Source organism: Ixodes scapularis, unplaced genomic scaffold (genome assembly GCF_016920785.2).
Source record: "Ixodes scapularis isolate PalLabHiFi unplaced genomic scaffold, ASM1692078v2 PGA_scaffold10__122_contigs__length_95168666, whole genome shotgun sequence".
NCBI classification, from domain to species: Eukaryota; Metazoa; Arthropoda; class Arachnida; order Ixodida; family Ixodidae; genus Ixodes; species Ixodes scapularis.
The window spans coordinates 83567641-83589789 of NW_024609836.1; the positions used below are offsets into that span (position 1 = coordinate 83567641).

The following is a 22149-nucleotide window of genomic DNA, read 5'->3' on the forward strand; positions in this document are numbered from 1 at the left end:
ATTTGTGGGCCGTTCTGTTTCCCCGTGGTTTCTGTGTTTATATTACAACGTGTCGTACTATACGCTGAGCAATGTAAACTGGTGATAGGGCCAAGTCAGGCAGAACCCATCTGCCTTTTGACTTGTCATCCGAGACCTTGTGTCTGAATAAAACCAATTCAAAACCAATTCAATTCAATTCAAAGAAAGCATAGATTTAGGAAAGCATACGTATGTGTGTGTGTGTGTGTGTGATTTTTATTAACAACAGTCGCGAAACAAGAAACCCTTATACACGCATATATTTCTCCGCACCGCGATGTGCAAATATACACCAATCAGGCCTTAATCAAGTTAGTCAATTATAATAAGGGCGATCGGAATTTATCAAATGGACATAAAAGCAAAAAAAGTGTGGAAACCATTCTTTTCCTTTTTGTTCAATATCTTGCGCCAAAAACGATAGGTATTCCAAGTTAATCCTAGCGGCACTATAATATATATACATAGAGATGCTTCACAGAACGCAGCCAACGCAGAAGCTTTACGCGCAAGCTCACTCCTCTTAGTTCAGTCATGGAAGGTCGTACTCTTTCCATAACTCCATCACATCACTGCCGGCCGTTTTGGTCGCAATGCGTTCCTTCATTCTTTCGATCTGTTCTGGCGAAAAATGGTTCCTCCAGTCTCCAACTACGCCCTTACGAACGAAATCTCCGGTCATCGGTTTCTTCACTGCCGCTTCCAACGACTCCTTGGTGACTTGCCGCGATCCGTCAGCTTCCACGGCCGGCGGGACATGAATTGTCGTTGACTTCCACGCGTCGTTAAATGCCTTCTTCATATTCGACACGCTGGACATCTCCACGATGTGCTTAAGCAGCGCTGGGTCACTTAGCAACCTCTCGCCGTACTCCTTACCCAGGAAGTCAGCCATCTTCAGCACCCAGGAGGCCGTGTCCTTTTTGAGGTCTTCGTAGGTCAAGAAGAAGACGTTGGGGTCGTTGCGATGTTCGTACCAGGACAACAGATGGTCAAAGTAGTCGCCGAACTCCCCTTTTCCTTCCACGAACAAATCGAAAAACTGGTCGAAGGTACCGTCCTCGAAGAAGTAGGCGGGAAAGTTCTTCATATGGTAGTAGTAGGAGACCCAGCAGTCGTACGGGTTCCTGGTGACGTAGAAGTACTTGGCCTCTTTCGAGTAAGGTTGCTTGTCGAAAGGGAGGTGCGTCTTGATGGCGCCCGGCCTCGGCATCTCTTCGGCGCCTTGAGCTCCGGTGAATTCCAAGAAGGGTGACTTGGCCTCGAATTCCACCGTGTCCCTCGGAGGAACGCCACCGCTAAAGATGTTGCAGAGGAGGTACTGCATCCAGGTGGTACCGCATTTCGGGTAGCTCACAATAAACACGTCATCTGGCCTTGGCTTGTAGGCGAGGGCTGAGCGGACGCTCTCGTCGCTGAAGTAGTAGCTGAGGTAGAGTCCTTCGATCTCTCTATAGACCGGAGTGGACTTTCCGGTCGATTGCATCCTCGCTTTCTTGGATCCCGACTACAGCCTGCTGAAACCAGAAAAAAAAAAAGAAAGAACAGCCTAGGTGTAGCTTATTAAACTGCTGATAACAACACGAAAATGACCACTCCCCTAACACTTTATCCAGATTTTTATTCGTGAAGCTATATTTCCAATAAATAGGCCCGTTTTTCGAAAGTCAATCAATCAACGTTGTCGGTCGACATTTCTTAGGCACGAAGCGCCTGATTGGACACCAGTCCTCGCCGAATGCTGACGCAGCACTTGTGTCCAATCACGATCGATACGTGCCCAAACAATAACGGACACGGATAATTGAAGCAGCAGCTACTTGATGGCGTGCACCTTTGAAAAGGGTCTATTGCCGAGATCACACGGTCATATCCCCTCTATATATCTAGAACTCGATATAATTTTTTTTTGTTCCGTTAACCCAATGGTTTCGTTTACATAAATATTGCGACCGAACCTCATTGGATAGACCTCTTGCAAACTTGAAGCGATCCTAGCGGCGTATAGTGCCGCGCAAGGAGTCTTGGGTAAGTTTTTAGCTATCGTTTCGGTTTTGATTTGCCAATCTCAATCCACAACATCTCGTCACGACCAAATACAGTGCATACATTTTCGAATACTTACGTGACTTTCTTTAAACTAACGGCGCTGTCTACCAATAGGGGGTATTCACTGGAAGCCACGTAGAGAACGCACGGCCAAAACCAGCTTACATTAACAGACTGCTAAGACCGGCAATCTTGATGGTGCGGACTGCACGTTGCAAAAGAACTGTGGAAGCTTGCCGTCAGCACGGGGTCAGCAGCTGCACACACAGCTATGGCCGGCAGTGAGTACAACTTATACGGATAGAATGCTGGGGCACGTTTTTGGGATCCCCGAACGTACCAGAGTTTGTATGTAGGTAAACAGAGGAATAACATGTACTGGGTAGATCATCCTGTTCCATCGTCTCAATGTCCAAATGATCCAGTGGCGGATCCAATGGGGGGGGGGGGGGGGGGGGGCGGTGGGGGCGAACGCCCCCCCAAACGCCTCGCGTGGCGTTTGGCGAATCGGAACTCGCCCAATGGAGTCTTTATGCGAAAAATACACGAAAGCTAAGCTAGCTCGTCGCTTATTGTTTTGCTAGATACTTCGTTGGAGACTGTGATCCAGAGCCCGATTTTTTACGGGCTTTGACGAACATCAAACAGTAGGTATTAAACGAAAGCACAACAAAGCCCACTATAAAAAAATAACTTTTGGGAATACTTTGTAAAAACGAAAAGAACACTGTAAAGACGAGGCGCGACAATTAGAATATACTTTATTATTTGATACTTGTCATACGTACTCATGACGTTACCTTTCTTTCGTTAAATATCCTTGTTCCCATTACCGCAAATAAGTAACGAAATAGCGTTACCGGATGGTTCATTAAGCCTAACACGTTAGTGAGATTCGTTACCGTCACGCAAATTTAACACATTACGGTTACCGGACTACTTCCTGAAAGTAACAAACTTTACTTCTGCGTTTGTATTACGTTAGATTCGACTTCAATATTATTATATGCGAGAAATAAGAAGTGGATAGAAGCCTGAAAACAACTGAACCGTTACACAATGATTTCATATCTTTTGTTTACCGATTTTGTAGAATACAGCGTGGGTCCCGGAGGCGCACTGTCCTTTAGAGACCGCCAGTGTAACTAATTTTATTTAAAAGTAACCAGTGACAAATGGAACATGCCGCAAAATAATAACGGAATTACTTGATTCGTTAATGTTTTAGGATGCTTTAAAGACTTGAGCGTGTTGGTGATTTACATTGACTTAAAACGAAAGAAACACACAAGAGGACGTCGGTGTCGTCTGTTTCGTCCTCTTGTGTGTTTCTTTCGTTTTAAGTCAATGTTTTAGGATTCTAGCGAGTTACGTTAGTACGTTTGTTAACGCGCTATTAGTAACGCCATTACTTGTAACGTCTTGCTTCTAACACTGTCAGATAGTATATACCAGCCACCCCAAATTAACAACCTTACAACAATACAGTTCAAGGATTATATCGCGTGCTTACCGTTTCTTTGGCCCGTTCCTTCACGCTCCGGCGTCCACGAAGAATGGCAGACGACTGGGCCTTCCGCCGCATGCCAGCTGGCAATGATAAGGGGCGGTCAAAGTGCGTCAATCGATGTGACCTTGCGAAAAAAAGCAGACGAACTCGCTCTTCACATCTCGGGCGTCTACGGTGGCGAAGCGCCGTCGCAGCAGAGATAAAAACGACTAATGCTTCCGGAAAGGGTCGTTTTGCCGCTAGCTATAGTTAAAAAAATAAGTTTTATTGCTCAAGTTCTGCAGAGCAAGAGCTAAACTAATTTTTGTTCAGGTTTGCTGCATCTGAAACGGCACTCAGCGCCCCTGGCATGCTTTTATGTCTTTGCTAAGAACTGGGCATGCTCATCGTGCGTTTCCAATGAACTACCAATGTTTCCGTACACACACTTGACGATGACGGTGCATATTTGATAGGTTGAGCCAGCGTCCATGACACACGTGAAGACTTGCATCAGCTCGTCAGCATTATAACAATTTCTTTAGAAACTCGCTCTTGTTTTTTTTTTTCTTTTTTTTTGTCAGCTTGTAGAAATTAGAGTTGCGGAATATCACAGTCATTCCAAAGCTGCATGACGTCGCTTTCCGATGTCTTCCGTATTATCCATTTCTTCATCCTCTCCAGTTGCTCCGTCGAAAAGTGATTCCTCCAGTCTCCGACTACCCCCTTTCGTACAAAATCGCCCGTCATCGGCCTCGTAAGCGCGACCCTAATGAGCTCCTCATAGGTTTCTGACGTTACCTTGGCACTGCTCAAAGCCTTCGACGCATTGCCGTGTTTGGTACTAAGTGACCTGTTAAAAATCTTCTTCATGCTTTCGACGCTTGACAGGCTTATAACCAGTCTTAGCGCTTGCGGGTCACGTCTCAGCCGCTCCCCATACTCTTCTCCCACGAAGTCGGCCATCTTGAGCACCCAGCCTTCGGTGTCTGTCTTGAAACCTTCATACGTCAAGAACAGGACGTTTGGGTCTTCTCGATGCTCGTACCAGGGAAGCAGATGGTCGAAGTAATCGCCATACTCCCCTTGTCCCTCCACAAACATGTCAAAGAACTGGTCGAAGCAGCCGTGTTCGTAAAGATATGCTGGAAAAGCTTTGGTGTGATGGTAATACGAGACGCAACAGTCGTAGGGGTTCCTCGCGATGAAGACATACTTCGCCCGTTCGGAGTACCGAAGCATGGACAACGGAAGGTGCGTCTTGATTGCCCACGGTCTGTCAGGATACACTTTCGCGATGCCCTGGGCCCCGGCGCTCTCCAGTACGGGCATCTTCTGCTCGAATTCAGCGATGCTCTTAGGAGGGACACCGCCACTGAAGATGCTCCAGAGGATGTACTGTGTCCAGGTGGTTCCGGACTTGGGGTATCCTGCCACGAAGATGTCACCCGGTTGTGGCTGGTATGTGAGGGCAGAGCGGACGCTGTCTCCGCTGAAAAAGTACCCTAGCAGGAGGCCCTCCACGCGCCTGTAGGCTGGCGGACTCGTCGCCGAGGCGCTCATGGCTCCTGGTATCTGGCAGTAACAGTGGAAATCGAAGGAGACAGGCGTTAGCGACGCAGATAAGTAACTCGAGTGGGAAGACTTAGGTCAAAGAAAGGTTTCCCTGCGGTATCGGAATCCGCCTTTGGTATCTATTGAAGATAAGTCGCTGCTAGAAGTGACTGCCAAACACAGCAGTCGTAGAGGTTCTTGCGAAGGGAGGACTCTGGATCTGGAGGCCAGTCTCTTCCTAGCTCGCAAACTACAAAAACTCTAAAAAATTCACGTATGACATCGGCGCAGTGCATAATCTCGCTTCCCAAATACGCCAGATAAAGGTATCTCCGCCGCCAAGAAATTGAAGTCAAGAGGTATCTCCGCCGCCAAGAAGAAATTGAAAGATTCGCGGAGCAGAGGTCGTATCATTTCGCAGCTATTTAGTAAAGCAGTCGATTCCGAGTCCGGAAACATTTCATACGGCGGCGGGGCAATTGTTTCGCGACACGCGGTTCACCAAGGGCTAGGGGCCGACACTTGTCGTACCTATCGGTGTCAGTCATCAAAAACGCCATACCTGTGCGATCTGCTTCACTTGCCCAGGTCCTACGCTGACGTCAAGGAAAAGAGCGTCCGCGGATCTGAAGTGTGCCTGCGCCGTTTAGCTTTTACGTGACCTATAGGTTAGCCTAGCCCGAGCAGGTGACGAGATCTAATGAGGGCTGTTGAGTGTTTGTATGCCCTCGGTGTAGCTTAATTGTCCTACTTTGACCTAAAGACAATCGCTTCTGACTGCGTCCCATAGGAAAGCCAGCACTGCTTCTAAAGTCCTCTGACACGTTTATCGGGTTCCGTCTGAGAAGATGTCTACTGTTGTTGCTGGGATGCCTTAGTTGATCCTTTGGCTCACCACACACTGCTTGGCGTGTTTCATACTTTGGGTAGACACGTAGGATGTACGTGTTACAGTGGCTCTTCTGCATCACACTGGTGGCATCTTGGGTTCCGTCCCTTTCCCCAACCAAATCAGGAAGGCGTTCGTGCATGACGTATGTGTGCGTGCCGTGCAAGTTTCCGCCGCCCGAGATATATATAGACATGGGACCTCTTGGTTATGGCGGATTTTGCTTGTCGATAGGTGCAAGCGGACGTCGAGTCTCACTAACTGTAGGTTAGCAGGCGTGGCTACAGGAGGTGTTGTAAGATGCGCTGCTGTGGCTAGGCTATCGGCATGTTCATTTCCTCTAATGCGAGCATGCCCTGGGATTCATTGAAGAGAATCTGTTGATCCATCTGTGCTTCTGCAAGTCACTTTTCTTGAGAGAAAGCGACCCCTTTGACATCCGAACCGTCGGGACATAGCCTCCTTTAGTCTTAATAAAAGCCGGACAATTTCGCGACGCAGCCATGGAGTGCACGGCCGCCGGAAAAAGGCGAGGATTTGCGCCGAACGGTTAACGATATGGTAGAGCAGAGCCACTTCTGGGGTGACCAGGGAGCCAGCGCCACGCGGCAGCCTGCGGCCTCTCCGCGAAACACATCTGCGTTTGTATGTTTGCATTACTTCCGAGATCATAGTCTACCCCCAGGCGCGGTCAGCCAAGGTCAGCAGGTCAGCGTGGTGAGAAAAGGCGGCGCATGGAAAAACGGGAGAGGGGTCGACGCTGAATTTGCTTTTTCCCGAAAGAAACAAAACAAAATGGAGCGCGTTCCGTTTCCTGGGTTTACCGCTGGGGTATTGTTTGGCGCTGCCTGACCGGCCCCTTGCACGCGCTCTCTTCCGTGATCTCCTTTCCCCTTCACAGCAGCCACGTTCTTTCGCGATTTGACAGGCTTTCTAGAATGAAGGAGGCTAGGGTAGGGAGTTTTTTTCCCAGTTTCGCCGGGTGCGCCGGAGTGCCATCTCTTGGCCAGGAGGGCAAACGGCAGTCGGGATCGGAGCTCTCCCGACACGCTCCGTGGAGACACAACCATCTGATCGCGTCTAGACATGAAAATTCCGGGGAACCAAATTTCCAGGATTTTTATAATTGGCAAAGAAGCAGGCGTGCGTTCGACACCGTACGGACCGCACGCTTCAAACAATACGGCCACGCTTCTTTGCATCTTTTTTTTAGCCTGTCACACATGTTTACTACAAAAAGACACGGCGTTTGCTGCTGACATGATGGCAGCATTATCTGCGGTCACCGCCTCAAGCATGTTTGCTTTATACACGTCTGCTTTCAACAAGTCTGCAGTCAGTTTTTGAGCGACCAAGTTGACTGTCATACAAAAAAATGCGCCTCAGATAGTGTATGCAGATTGTCTCTTGTATAATGTATTAGCATAGCCTTCTATATACTGACAAAGGCAGGCAGATCGCCACGAGAAGCAGCCGTCGGAATGGAAAAGGTGGAGCAGCAAACAACGGATCAGAGGAGAGCCACGTGGGCGGCGCCCCGCTGCGACGAGATGCCGAAACACACATCTCCCGAGCGAACGAGTGTGTTTCGGGTCCTCGCCGCTGCAGAAGCTGTGCGCTGACATCTAAATTCTCCGAGAAATGGCTCTTTGATGCTCTGTGCTACCAGATCCTCGCGCTCCATATCTATGATATCGGGCACTCTATAGGGATCCGTCGTCGAAATGCCAGGCTTTGTGAGTATAGAAGAGGCTATGGTATTGACAGTTGTGACCGTGGCGTTAAGTATACAGGGCGAGCAAATGCGAATACATATCGTGCGTACGTCTTATCCGCAGTTCCAGGGAATGCTTAATCTGTCGGTGGTGACGAGTAGGCTAGCTGGAAAGCGTGGCCGATTTGGCGAAGTAGGCGAGCCGTACGTACTGCGTTATTTCGTCTACCTGGACACCTAATGCGGCTGAAAACGCCAGCGCGTCACGTGACCGGAAATATATAAGGAAGTGGCACTCAGTCTGCGTTCGTCACAAAATGCATCGACTGGATTACGCCGTCGTTCTTCTCTCTTGCATGCGGGGAAAAAAAAAAACAGGACATTTTTGTTTTTTTCTGAGCGTTACAATGAGTGAACGTGCTTTAATTTTTTTTCTTGTTTTTTGTTTACGTGCGATATATATATATATATATATATATATATATATATATATATATATATATATATATATATATATATATATATATATATATATATATATATATTTACAAATTTACGCTATTTCATGTCTGTCCAAATTCAGCCCCGGGAGTTTCGTTTTATTGTATTTTATTATATTACAAAAAAAAAAAAAACTGCAGGTTCCGTTTTGTTATGCATTATTTTAAACTGTTTGATTGGTGTGATTTTTTTCTTCGATGAGAGTTCTAACATTACTTGTTTTAAACACCTTTTACGCAATTTGTTACACACTTCGCTATTTATGAAAAGTAAGTCAGATATTACACCGGGTAAAATATTACCGGATGTATGAATTCTGTTCTTTCGAAATACAGCACTTAAATGCCTTTTTTTGACCATATAGACGCCATATTTAAGGGCGATGTTAAGAGCGCATGCTCACAACGAGCTCACACATTATTGGCCTGCCAAGACCGGCAGTCTTGATGGCGTGAAATGCACGTGGCGAAAGAACTGACAAAGGTTGCCGTCAGCACGCGCTCAGCAGCCGTGCATACTATAACCGCCAGTGAGTACTCTCCATACTACGTCAATATAGCGTATTTTTTCTTCTTTTTAAATTCAGGTACTGAAAAACACTTCGCATTACACCCGTCTGAAACTGGCTCTTTGTTTAATTAAAACATGTACTTCGTATATTATAGCTGTAGACGAACAAGAGAGTGATTCCACTCAACTCGAATCCCGTTGTTGTATAGAGAAAAGTACAGTCGACCCCACATTGTACCGCGCGGCGCAGGGAATTGTGGGGCCGTTCGGGCGTACAATCGGGCGGGCTCGTACGTTCCCTACATCCTGAAAGTGGCGCAAAAGTCCTTTCGCGAAAATCCCACAATGCCTCTTGTTAATCCCACATTGCACCGCGCAACGCGGGGAATTGTGGGGCCGTTCCTGACGTACGCTCGGGCCGCCTCGTAAGCTCCTGAAATTGGCGCAATTTCTTCTTTTTACCATGGTGAGTCCAGAACACAAGGAAATAGAGCGAACACATCTCAAAGCCGATCCTGCTTTGTTATCGTCCTGCTTTCTCTGCGTTCCGAAATCCCAAAATACTGAATCAACACGAACCGCTCCTTCAATTCATGGGTACTTTTTCGCGGGATCCGACTGCCCTAGAGCGTCGAAAAGACAACGGGAGGTACTGTGTATTTCCAGAAGGGCCTACTGCATCGTGGGGAAACATATATTTTAAAGGTTGAGTAAATGGCAACGCAGCTTTCGTGGTAAATAAAAACGTACACCTTCTTTTCTTTTCTATTTTGTTAACGAGGTTCCATTGTTAACGCAGCAACCGACGGTCCTCTTCCATACACGGTCGAAGCACAGATACGTGCTTGAAAGACACCGCCTCGCCAAGAGCAAGTGTGGCGAAGGTTCGCTTGCATTTCTGCCAAATGCCGTGAGATGGCGCCACATGTAAGGGGCCAATGCGAGCCAATCGAAGAGCCGACACGTCTGCAAGGCTGCGCGGGGCGCGTCCGCGCCTGCCCGAGGGCCTCGAACCGGCAGTGCCCTTCTTTGAAGATGCACGAAGTTCGAGCATCGGATTCTTAAGCCGCAGTCCCAACACGATGGCAGAACTGTCTGCGGTCACGCCTCAAGCTTGTTCGAAGCATATTGGCTTCACACACTTGTATGCTCTGAAGATGTCTGCAGACAGTTCTGGTAAGACCAATGTGTTGTCAGGACCGCCGTACAAGAACGAAACACGCTTCAGACACTGTCTGGAGATTGCGTTTTGTGTGATGGTATGAGCAGTGGAACCGCGGCTTTAGAATCACTAAGGCAATCTACGTGGACGTCGGGGGCGCTTCGTCACACTCATTGTACCATTCCGTGGACCCTCGTCCAAGGCACACACGTCCCTCCCGGTGGGACACACTCCTTCGCGGGACACGTCCGACACCCGCGACTTGACCCGGGAACGCTGATGGCGACGGAGCGCACTGGCGATGTGTTCCTGCCTGGTCGTCGGGTCGTCCTGGTACGCGAAGGCCACGAGGAAGACATGCAGGATCGGCTCTGCGGGCGGGTCGCGCTCGTCGATGGCGAACGACGTGGTGTTGTTCACGGCGGACGTCTCGAAGGTCCAGTAACGCACGGGCGTCAGGATGAGCTCGTCGGACGCCACCATGGGAAACAGGTGCGGCGAGGAGTACCGGGCCTTCAGGAGGAGCCTCGTGAACCTGGTCCGCGACCGGGTCGGGAACACGGCACAGGGCTGCTGATCGTTCCCCGGATGGCACACGGTTAGCACGCACGCCTGCGTGACAAGAGAATCGGATTCAGCGAGTACCACCTAGAGGACAAGGCCTGGGAATGATGTCATCGTTTGTAGATCCTCGAACCGCCCCTAGAGGCAATTTGTAATGGATGTATAGATGGATTGTGGATGGACGGATGGATGGATAGGCAGAACCATTTTAATCGTGCCACCTAGCCAAAATTCTTAATGTCAGCAATTAACTAATCTCCCATGTTAGAGGAAGAAAAAACATTCTAAGGTTAAGGCTTTTAACGGTATATTTTGAATTGAACCGCCCGTGTTTGTCTTCTATCTTGTGTACACCCGCCGGCAATATGAAGGTGAACACCTTACCTGGTTTCTTGCCTGTTTTACGGCTCCCTAAAGCTATATTAACTTTCAACGTCTCAAATGGTACGTGGCTTGGGGTCTTAACTTTGCGTTCTAGCCCTCCTCTGGAACAAAGCTTGTTCCAAAACTTGCAGGAGCGTCAAAAACAAGAAGAGGGCTGTTCACCTTCATATCGCTCAGGGGTGTACGTCTTTTTAGCGCTTTTAACCATGGTTCAATACAGTCAACACCAACTAGCCCAACAACAAGTTCTTTTATATTTTGAATTATCGTCGCGTCCGCTAGCGCCATCTCTTGGCTTGGTGTCTGAATTGAAAACGGGTCGCCTCCAGAGATTCAGTCGTGCATTGTCTAGTATTCACCCTTAGTAAAGTATCCACGGTTGCGTTTGTTGACCACTCTTTATGCTCACCTCCGCCGGAATGAACTGCGTCTGGCCGTTCACGACCAGCAGGAAGAAGGGATCCTGGAAGTTAGGGCTCTCGTACGACAAGTGGCAGCAGAAGTCCCCGTTGCACACGTTCATCTCCCCGCTTGCACCCGGTAGCTTTCTCACAACGTAGCCGTCAGTGCGCAAATTCAGGTAGGAAAGGCCATCGGTGCTCTGTGTGTCTCCTGCGTACCTGCAGTAGAAGGCGTCCGCAATACATACAATTCCAAAAATAGGCAGCGTCTCCTATTGTCTTTCAGACACACTGTACGGCAATCCGATGTACGACGCGTGAGAGAGTACTTAATTAAGGAGTGGCTCAGGTTGGTCTAGCAAAGAAAGCTGGACGATAACAAAGGGCATGTATCGGCTTTGTAATGTGTTCACTCTGTTTTTTTTTGTGTTCTGAATTCACATAAACTATAAAGAAGGAATTCCGCCGCTTTTGGCCAGGAGGAGCGTACGAGCCGGCCCAAGCGTACATCGGAAAGGCCCTACAGCTCCCCGTGCCACGCAGTATACAATGTAGGGTCGACCAGAGACCTTCTGGCATTTTCCGGAAATATCCATTCACTACGATGTTCGTGGCATGCTCTCATACACAGCGTTGTGTTAACACATACTCTGTGCTGTTTTGGCGTCATGGCTTGACACTTTATCAAAACGATTTTCGCGCGCAATGCCACGGTTCTCTCGGACGCGTCAAAAGTGCACTAAAGAAGTATTTATTTTCGTTATGCATGATGATCAGGGTTGCCAGATAGCTCCTAGCTGATATAGCCAAATGGCTAGTCAGTGTAGCCCAAAAGTAGCCAAAAGCGAAATATTCGCATAGCCCAAAGGTAGCCAAAATTTCGATATTGACTTACAAGCTGACGGCGAAAGCTCTGCTTCTGTATGGTGAGAGATAGTATGCGAAAACAAAGTCTTACAATATTCAGAAAACAGTTTAATTTCAAATAATAAAACAAAAAGCTCATGTGGACACATTTGGACAGTTTCATGCTATGAACAATATTTTAGGAAGCATTTTTCCCACTCGTACTAGCTCCGTGCAGTACCTTAGAGTTAAACCGAGCGAAACATTCGTCGGAAGGATTAATATCTTTGCAACACTGTTTCCTCCCAATGAAAAAAAAAACAACTTCACATGAAGGATGCTGTACCGGGTTTCTTGAGATATTCGACAGTATACAGAGGGAACGGGGGCAATTTCACGGATATCGGGCAAAAATTGGACATAGCCCAAAAATAGCCGCACGTAGCCACATATAGCCAGCCGCCGAATTTCGACGCCAAACTTATCAGTAGGCAGCCCAATTCGGCTATTAATAGCCCAATCTGGTAACCCCGATGATGATTTAAACCTGAGACTGTGGTTTGAAACACAGAAACTTGTGAAGTGCAAAGAAAAAGGGACAGACAACGTCTCAAACTCAGCTAAAATCTTTATTGCCTCTGCGCCTTATATACGTCCCTCGAACGTCGCCACCACCAGAACGGTTGATCACCGAACTACAAACAACACACCCGAATCACAATACACCGAAAGCAGTCAATACATAACAAACAGAAGAGAAGCGTGCCCTATCGTTTCCATCTTCAATCAGTACACGGGGTCCGATACAAACAGAAACACAAGGCCGTCACCACGGCGCCCGGAAGGACGTCGACACGGACAATGTATCACGACACGGACAATGTATCACAAGTGTTACATTGTCCGTGTCGTGATACAATGTGCGTGTCAAAGTCCTTCCGGGCGCCCTGGTGACGGCCTTGTGTTTCTGTTTGTATCGGACCCCGTGTACTGATTGAAGATGGAAACGATAGGGCACGCTTCTCTTTTGTTTTTTATGTATTGATTGCGGTTCGGTGTATTGTGATTCGGGTGTGTTGTTTGTAGTTCGGTGATCAACCGTTGTGGTGGTGGCGACGTTCGGGGGAGGTGTATATAAGGCGTAGAGGCAATAAAGATTTTAGCTGAGTTTGAGACGCTGTCTGTCCCTCTTTCTTCCCACTTCACGAGTTTCCGTTTTTCAAACCACAGTCTCCGGTTTCAATCAGCTCGCCTGCATTTTCACCGTTTTTTTATTTACATGTTTTATCTCCGCGAACTTCCCAGTGAAAAATTTGGAAATTTGCTTATAACTTTTGAACCTTATAACGGCACGCGCAGGAAATTTGGCATCGGCCCAGACCACTTTGGGCGTAGACTGAGCGTTCGGCAAAGCGTCATTAAATTTTGCAGCAGGACACACACACGCACAGGCACACACGCGCGCGCGCGCGCGCAAACACACACACAAAAAAACATTACAGTTCTTTTTTTTTTAACATTTCACGAGGCGGCAATTTAGAGGACACCTTGTTTCTGTCCCGTGTGCCACCTCTTTTGGGCATTTGCGAAGTTTATAAAGTGTTTACGGAGCGAACTCATCTTGCCGGGCACCCCATACATTTGTAGGAGGAAGCGTATACCTCGGGTCTTCGGGTGGGGCGGCGTCCATGTCCGCGACGAGCAGCTTGGACCTTCCGTCCGGGCTGTGGCTGTACACCAGGGGTCCCGAGGCGCCAGCGTAGATGCCGCTGCCCATGGTCCCCGTTTCGGGACGCTGGACGCCGGCCGACAAGAGCGGCACGCCGTGACGCAGCGACCAGGCCTGCTGCACAGCCACCGAGTACAGACCCGGCAAGAAGTCGAACCTGCAACAGGGTTTGTGAATACTCTGATTATGGACGTGTCCCTGGTTACTTCGCGCTTTAGTGCAGAATCCTAACTCAGATTCGGCCCTGAAAAAAAAAAAAAAGAACGAATGAAGCCTGTCCGGCCACCTGCCCGTTTCGATCTGGATGAGCGTCGTACCGGCGTGCGGTCGTGTATCACTACTGCGTGGTGCACGTTAAAGACCCAAGGCTAGCGGTTGTACCGCACTCGCTAAATTACTCGTCTACAGCTGACACACCAGGCGCCCACTGAGGCAGACTAACTTCCGGCTGTATAAACAGACACACAACAATTTGTTGTTTGTCGTGTCCGGCTACCGCCGCAAACTCCGCCAATCAAAAAACGAAAAAAAAAAATAGAAAAGGGTAGAGAGGGTACTTCGACACGCTTGGAGAAGACTCCACCAGCTGCAAAAACTTCGAAAACCACACGAAAAAACAACAACAAAAAAACTTCAAATAGAGGGCGTGGTGACGCTGAGCCATACCACCTCGAAGACAAGAGCTGCACATGGCGTCATTAGTGGTGGATTCACGACCTTCCCCAAAAGGCAAGTTCTTGCTCGCCGGCCAATGAAAGGCGCTACTCTACGTTCGCTTCGCTCAATGTCGGAGTACAACAGAGTCTTAGTAAAGCATGGTAAAGCACCGAATCAAGGGGTGCAGCCTCATTTGAGGACAGGGAACCGAGTAGTAGGATAGAATTTGAAGAGAGACTAAGAGACATGGGACAGGAACGATGGGAATCAGGGATGCACACTAAATCGGCTCTGGGAAGTTGTAGAAAATATATAAGATAAATGTTGCTAAGGAAAGCATCTATGATAATTCTAGGGGAAGCTCGTTGTCGTTGGAGGCGAAGACAGTGTGTGGAACATGTGGGGAGGAAGAAGAGACGTCTGAGCACTTAATAGTACTTTCCCCTTCAGTTGCTCAAGAGTCAAGGTGATACCGATTCAGTACAGGCATTGGGCTTTAAAGGCAGCGACGTAGACATAGACAATGGGAAGATTAGCGGCAATATGAGATTCTTTATCCTCCTCCATTATATCAAAATTTAATTGGAAATTAGTTAATTCTTGGAATTGGAAGCTTTCACTAGGTGGCGCAACCAAGCGCTCGATGATGAAGTCCCTCGATGTTTTTTCACTGCGTAAACGAAAAAATATCCAGGGACGTTACTCGATGGCAAAGGATCCATTCATCCATATGCTCAGGGGGAAAGGCGCAGGTCCAGTCATCTAGGTGTTACAACAACACTGAAGTGGTAGGCTGGAACGGCGTCGCGTGACCGGAAAGTTGAGACTGGGGTTAACGGCTGCTGCGTTCCTCATGAAACGCAATTCTGTATATGACGGTTTGATTGATGGATCGAAATGAAGCTGCATTTTTTTAAGCCAAAACAAAAATTCTTAGTTTTTTCAGCTGCCCAAACATCAAGTACCAGCCAGTCCTTGCTGCACCACCCTTACCAGAAGGTGCTCATCAGGGCCAGGCTGATGTTGTGTCGCGTCACCAGCTCCGAGGCCTCGGCATATAGGATGTCATAGCAGATGAACATGCCCGCCCGCTCGCCAAAGTCGGTCTCGAACACCGCCGTCTCGAAAGGCTCCGGCACGTTCAACGGAGGCTCGAGAAAAAGATGGTTCTTGTGGTACCTGCAACACGTATGCAACCCCATGCCGCCATCATGGACGTGGTAGAACCAATACCATCTAGAAGACAAGGCCCGCGCATGACGACATCGTTAGTGGTAGAGCCACTAAATAAGCTGCGCTTAGAGTATCGGCACTCCGTTCCCCGACATTGTTGTGGGCGCCGCCATTTTGGCTCGTATGCAGAACAGACGCAACGGCCGATCGTCATGATTCAAAAGTGCGACTTCCTCAGCATTAGATTCGGTGTTAGGAAGCTCATGTAATATTGCTTTGCTCTGTCGCGAGCGGTTTAAACATTTGTGGAGGGCGGAAAAGCATTTCCTGTGATTTCAGATAAAGCTTCAGATAACTGGCAACCATGATTTTAAGCCACAATATGGCCAAGTGTCGTTACTCTGAAGCGTAGCTTATTTAGTGGCACTAGTTAGTGGATCCCCGACCCGCCACCAAGCGGCTACTCCAGGCACCGTACCGACGAGAGACACCGGTATAGTGCTTGGAGCGCATCTCTGACTATAGTGCATCTTTGACTATAGTGCCTCTTTGACTATAAAAAAGGTGGTCCCTCAATTTTCGCCTGATGACGTCATAAAAGTGCCATACTGTCGCCGGTCGCGATCCTGGCGGTGTAACAGCAGCGGTGGTGGATGTTGCAGGCGCCGGTTCTGCTGTAGGTCGCTTTCCAGGGGATGAGGACGATTCGTCACATGCGCACTCGTCACAGGACGATTGGTCACAGGACGATTCGTCACATAGGAACATTCGTCACAGGATGACTCGTCATGCGGGCAACTGGCCACATCGATCGGGCAGGAAACGATAGTAAATCACAAATTTCAACAACTGCCCACATTCGCTGATGAGGAGTTTCACGACTTCTCAATGTCACATAAACCAATGGTTAGGAAAACTAATCTTACAATACTCCTCCGCATTTTACTTTCATTATATTACGAGTCTTCAGCAGGTATTACGAGTCTCCAGCATTATATTACGAGTCTTCAGCATACACCTCTTCGAGAAAACCAATAAGTATGGGAATTCTTTCTGCTGCATGTGTACGAGTACCCCTCGTGCAGCTGCATGGCTCCACCTCTCTCTGTTGCGATCACCTTCATTCATCCTTTTGAATGTAGTCCGAGTTCAAAATTAGTCGATTTTATATGGCCTCCGCATTCACCGTTCGGGACGGACCCAGACGCTAAAACGTCTGTTACAAATTCTTTGACCTTGAGAAGCGAAAGACATGCTAAGATAAGAGGTGACCCACTTTCTGAGGCCGAACCAACATTCAACGTTCGGGACCGAACCAGAAGCTAAAACGTTTGTTACAAATTCTTCGCCTTTCAGAAGCCAAACACATACCAAGATATGAGGTGAGCCACTCTGTCCGCCCGAACGAAATTGAGCAATACATTTTTGGGTTACAAGGCGGATTTTTTCAGACGTCACCAGTCACCTAGCTGCGTTTGGAAATTTATGTTTGTCCTTTGTCCCTCTTGTTCCCCTTCTCCGGAGATTATTGTCGACATTTTTGGGGGGATGAACTATTGTGGGACCAGTTGGCCGCGTGACGAGTCATCCTATGACGAATGTTCCTGTGTGACGAATCGTCCTGGGACCAATTGTCCTGTGACGAGTGTGCATGCGACGAATGGACCGTATCCCGCTTTCCAGCTTGACAGTTCCGCGGAGGCATCAGCAGCCACAAGTTAGGATGCCGCGACGACAGCGACAGTCACGTTTTCTCGTGCTTTTTTTTCCACAACTTCTACGTTCGGCCGCCACACTCCGGCTTTCGTGACGTCATTTCTTTCCACTTCGGGGACCACTCTGAATGCATGGGCGGAATGCGGGGCCGCACGTTTGTCTGCTTCTTTTCCGGTGACGTCAGAACGCCGAGCTCTGATCGGCCCTGATTAAAGGATAGTGAGTAGATCACAAAGTAAGCCGCTTTGAGGTCTACCCACTGTGCTTTAATCAGAGCCAATCAGAGGTCGGCGTCCTGACGTCACTACAACCCCCCGCAAAAGAAGCAGACGAACTTGTGCTCCGTATAGGACGCTAAACACACTAGTCGGAGACGCGTTCTAGGCACCCTAGTCTTGGCGTCGCCGCGTGCTATGTCATGCTCGCTGTGAGACGCTACGAGATGTGTTGGCGGTGATGCTAACGCAAGGTAGGCGGTACTGCGTAAAATCACTATAAAGGATGCTTGTTATTTTTTTATTTTTTTTTTTGGGGGGGGGGGGGGTTGGTTAAGGCGCGGGCTTTGTCCTCTAGTTGGTATCGAGCCAACCTACCTGGCAACGATGGTTCCTGTCCGGTCGAAAGCCACGTTAGTGTTATAGAAGAGGCGGTTGTCCGACGGACAAGAAGTGCTGCCCTCCGGGCAGGGCTTCTGGTCGTACACATTCACCACCAGGTAGATTCGGTTGGCCCTCGCCATGCAGCTTAGCTTGGACAGCAGGGGCCTGCTTTCCTCTCCGTCGAGGCAAGGCAGCGTTCCAGGGCCCGGAATGTCCTCGGCGTGCTGCGTGAGCTTGTCCCGACTTGTCTCCAGGCCGACCATCAGGCCCTTCTCCGGGAACACGATGATGTCGCATCCCTAGAGGTGCAAGTCGTCGTTAGCTGCAGTCCTAAAATCGCAATCTCACTGCTAATGAATAATAAATAAAAATGAAGATTCATTGGTGGATCTTTAGGTAATCCGTTAGCATGACCTTCGGAAAACGCTAACGCTGACCTCTTCACTTTTCTGTTTCGGCTTTCTCTTTTGGTTCGTCTATTTTTTGCTGCCGCTTTTTGGGTTCGTAACGGGGTCACTGTCAACGCGCTCCGCACAATGGCAAGTTCAGACTCGCCCCAGGGTCCGCGCGCTTATTGGCTTCCGCCCCGTGACGTCGCCTCCCTCTAACCTTTGTCCTTCACTACCCTCCTCCTTTCTACGCGGCACGCTCCCCTTTCCACTGCTATGTCCACAGACGGACGCCGTCAGCTTTTCCCTGTCCTAATGCTAACGCATTAGTAACGACAGTCCGCTGACGCTGTCTGAGGTGTCCTGTCACACGCAATAAATGTTTGCAGACGTGTACAAAACAAAACATGCATGAAGCAAACATGCTTGGGCGTGTCCGCATACTTCTGTCATCATGTCTGCAGTGTCTTTCGCATGCTGTATCAGCAGACGGCGTCTTAAAGGTATACATAGCTTTGCAAGTGTCGCCATTGCTGGGTACTGACGGCTATTTCTACTTTCTGGTTTCTTCGAACTACAACTTCTGCGCTGTGCAACTAACACGGCGAACCTAACGCTCGCGGCGCATCAAATACTAGCATGGCCGCGAATGACGTCACATGCAAGCAATGTATGCGAAGCACACAATTCGGTGCACACGTTAAGTTACCACAATAGAGTAAGGATGAGTGGAAACTCTCTTTTCGTTATGAACTCGTGCATCTCCTTGAGGCACACCATATCTCAGACTCCAGACATGTCAATGTATGCGAAGCACACAATTCGGTGCACACGTTAAGTTACCACAATAGAGTAAGGATGAGTGGAAACTCTCTTTTCATTATGAACTCGTGCATCTCCCTGAGGCACACCACACCTCAAAGACTCCAGACATGTCTGTGCACAAACAGGTATATACGGGTCTACATCTAATTGGTCAAGGAGGGTGGCCAACATCGAACTTCCGTATATACAATTCGAGCTGATCGTGTGTTAACTGTATCGCAGCAAAGCATACACAAATCAAAGCAGGAACATGGTTACCTCAGACTTTTGAAAACGAATATGAAAGGTACCAAAATACTGTATTGTTTTGGACTATATCGTCATGTTCAGAGTGTTCTGGTAGGCGCCGAAAAGAGATGTTCCTATCGTCTTCTTCGTTTAAAGGCCTACCGACAACCTCGATTTTCTGCAAGGCGGAAGATTCTTTTCTCTTCCTTCTCTCCCAGACTCTTCGGAAAGGAAGGTAACACCATTCGGAAAAAAATCAATGGGTGGAACAGGAGGTCTGGTGGGAGCAGGCAGCCATAAAATGTAGAAATCTCAGTTTTGTTTTTGTCATTTGTATTTGATGTAATTTATTACAAACACTTCATTTACGTTAATCTAATTTATTTTGTTTCCATAATTCTTGATCCCACTTGGTCTTCTATATGGAAGAGGTAGCAAATTAGAAAAAATTGGGTTGTGCGTGTGTTTATACAGCCTAGAACTTGTTCTGCCTCACAGGGGCGACGAGTCTCCCAGCTGTAGAGGAGAAATTTAGCCAGTGCGGTACAGCCGCTAGCCTGGGGTCTGACGTGCATCACGCAGTAGTGATACACGACCGCACGCCGGTACGATGCTCATCCAGATCGAAACGGGCAGGGGTGGGGCTCGAACCCAGGATCCCTGGGTTCTGCAGCGCGAGCTTTCGCTCCACGTGCTCCGAGCTGATGTGCGCTAGACCACTCGGCCACCGATCCTTTTTTTTTTCTTTATTGACTCGGCCACCGATCCCCCCCTAGCAAATTAGAAGTTACAACTCACATAGCTTACCTCTTTTGCTTTTTTTTTTTTTTAGGGATTGTTTGTAATCTTTTTTTTTTCTTATGATCCACATTTTCTCACTCCTCTCAACCTAATCCTCTCTCATTATGTATCTCCTCCATCTCACTATATTTATAAAATTCAATCTATCTTTCATTCCATCATCCATGTCATATTTTTCTCTTTCACTACATCATAATCTCTCACTCTCTCTCCCCTTTCTTTCATGTTCGTTCGTTCTCTCACTATATCCCTCCTTTTTTTTTTTTACTTATGTCTCTTAGTTTTATTTCCTCACTCTCTCTCTCTCTCTTTCTCACCTGTGCGGCGGCTTCGAGCACGGCCTGGCCGTAGCTTTCCAGGTTCTTGGCGACGACCTCTTCGAAGGGGTCCTTCTCGCGGTCACCCTGGAGAACGTGCTCGTAGACCGCGGCCTTGAAACCGTGTCCGAGGCCCGCCGTCAGCACGCCAGCCACCAAAAGACGCAAACACAGCATCCCGCCGCAAAGCTGGGAGTCCTGCAGGCCGGCGGAACCATCCCCCACACAGCCGGCGAAGTCATTTTTAGAATTTGTAGCAGCGGCCTCGTCGTTCTGAGCCGACAGAGTAATTTTTAGAAGCTTTATCCGCCGTTGCGATGTTGTTCTTTCCGTGAGTATTTATTTGTTTTGCTTTATGCGCTATTGGCCTCGAGAACGACATAGAGGTGGCGCTCCTGTCGCCCAATCATCATCATCAAAGCGGGGATAGAAGCATGGCCGCTCCATAGGGTCAACGTTGCATAGGGTCTCCCAATGATCTCCATTGTAGTAGGCTGGATCGCGGATCGAGGCTTGTCTTTATAGTAGGGATGTCGCGAACCGGTCGAGGTTCGAGTTCGACCAGGTTCGACTGTTTCGAACTTCGTGTGAAAAGGTCGTCGAAAAAGGTTCGACTCAGGTTCGACTGCTATGCGCATGCGCGACAGGCTGGCCAGTTGGCTTCAGATTGGATGGTGATGGCTAAGGGATGAATTATGGGCAGCACTGATTGATTATTTCTGTTAATACAGTATAAAAAATTAAGTTATTAACTTCTTCAGTGATCAGAATAAGTTTCTTTTTAATTGCAACTGTTCATAAAAATAAAATAGCTCTTTGCATGGAAAAAAGAAAATCTCCAAATCTAGACATGCTTGTACCATGGTCTGGCCACCGTGTCCACAAAGTCGAACCGGTCGAATCTAAGTTCGAAGGTTCGTCAAACCGGTTCGAAGCAGTCGAACCTCGGAAGTTTTACCTAAAAATTCGGTTCGACAAAAGTTCGCGACACCCCTACTTGCTAGGATCGAGTGGCACTACCGGAAGTTATCACTTTAAGACCAGGTAATGCATAAAACTCTAGGCTGTTGTCGGCACTGAAACGTTTTGGCTGCTGTTCAGAAAGCCAGCCAAATAGCTTGTGCACTCATTAAAACTGACAGCCCCTCACGGTTCTTATAAATTAATGTTTTGCGGTCGAGAGTGACTCCGCTGGGCGAAAAATGTGATGCAGCTAAATGAGACAAGAGTCACCCAGAGTTAACTATGCACCCATGTCTGTTTCAGGGTGTAGCTAGCGGTACAAGTAAGAGAAAACGACAAAAGCCCCTTTCATGCAGTAAGCGTTTGCCTGTACGTAAGAAGACAAGGTAGCGATCCTGGCGGCTGGTGCTAGAATTTCCAGCAAAAAGTACGATCTAGCGCAAGTGTCGATGTCGTCGCAGAGTCCCCACTCCTGGTTGCCGAAGCCTCAGTGGACTTACGACTTCACATCGCATAAACGTCTCACAAAACTGCCTCACTCGCTCGATTACAGACATAAAAACATAGACACAGCGCTGAACTCGCAATTCTTTGTATTTTGTCTTCGCTTTCTTCTACATATTGTTAAAAAAAAACAACCGAGAGGCCACTTTTTAGGTAACGGTAAA

The 22149-nt window shown here is 48.2% G+C and overlaps 2 protein-coding genes across 4 annotated transcripts; both read right to left on the bottom strand.

Moving 5' to 3' along the window:
* Nucleotides 1–217: 217 nt before the first annotated feature.
* Nucleotides 218–5122, bottom strand: LOC120837428 (sulfotransferase ssu-1). 3 transcript variants are annotated; one of them, XM_040206768.1, is made up of 2 exons: nt 3584–4261; nt 218–1538 (listed from the first exon to the last, which is right to left on the bottom strand). In XM_040206768.1, exon 2 carries the CDS (start codon nt 1505–1507, stop codon nt 554–556), a length of 954 nt encoding a protein of 317 aa, XP_040062702.1. In that variant the 5' UTR covers nt 1508–1538; nt 3584–4261; the 3' UTR covers nt 218–553. The 3 variants fall into 3 exon arrangements, 2 of the variants coding, with proteins under 2 accessions (XP_040062702.1, XP_040062703.1); XM_040206769.2 differs by having other exon boundaries at nt 218–1535; nt 3584–4121; XR_006077344.1 differs by having other exon boundaries at nt 1350–1538; nt 3584–5122.
* A 4802-nt stretch (nt 5123–9924) lies between these two features.
* On the bottom strand, nt 9925–20755 carry LOC115315004 (pantetheinase). Its single transcript, XM_029974239.4, has 6 exons — nt 20519–20755; nt 17953–18257; nt 15464–15649; nt 13746–13970; nt 11247–11457; nt 9925–10501 (listed from the first exon to the last, which is right to left on the bottom strand). The coding sequence occupies exons 1-6, from the start codon at nt 20693–20695 to the stop codon at nt 10019–10021; spliced, it is 1587 nt and encodes a 528-aa protein (XP_029830099.2). The 5' UTR covers nt 20696–20755; the 3' UTR covers nt 9925–10018.
* Between the last annotated feature and the right edge of the window lie 1394 nt (nt 20756–22149).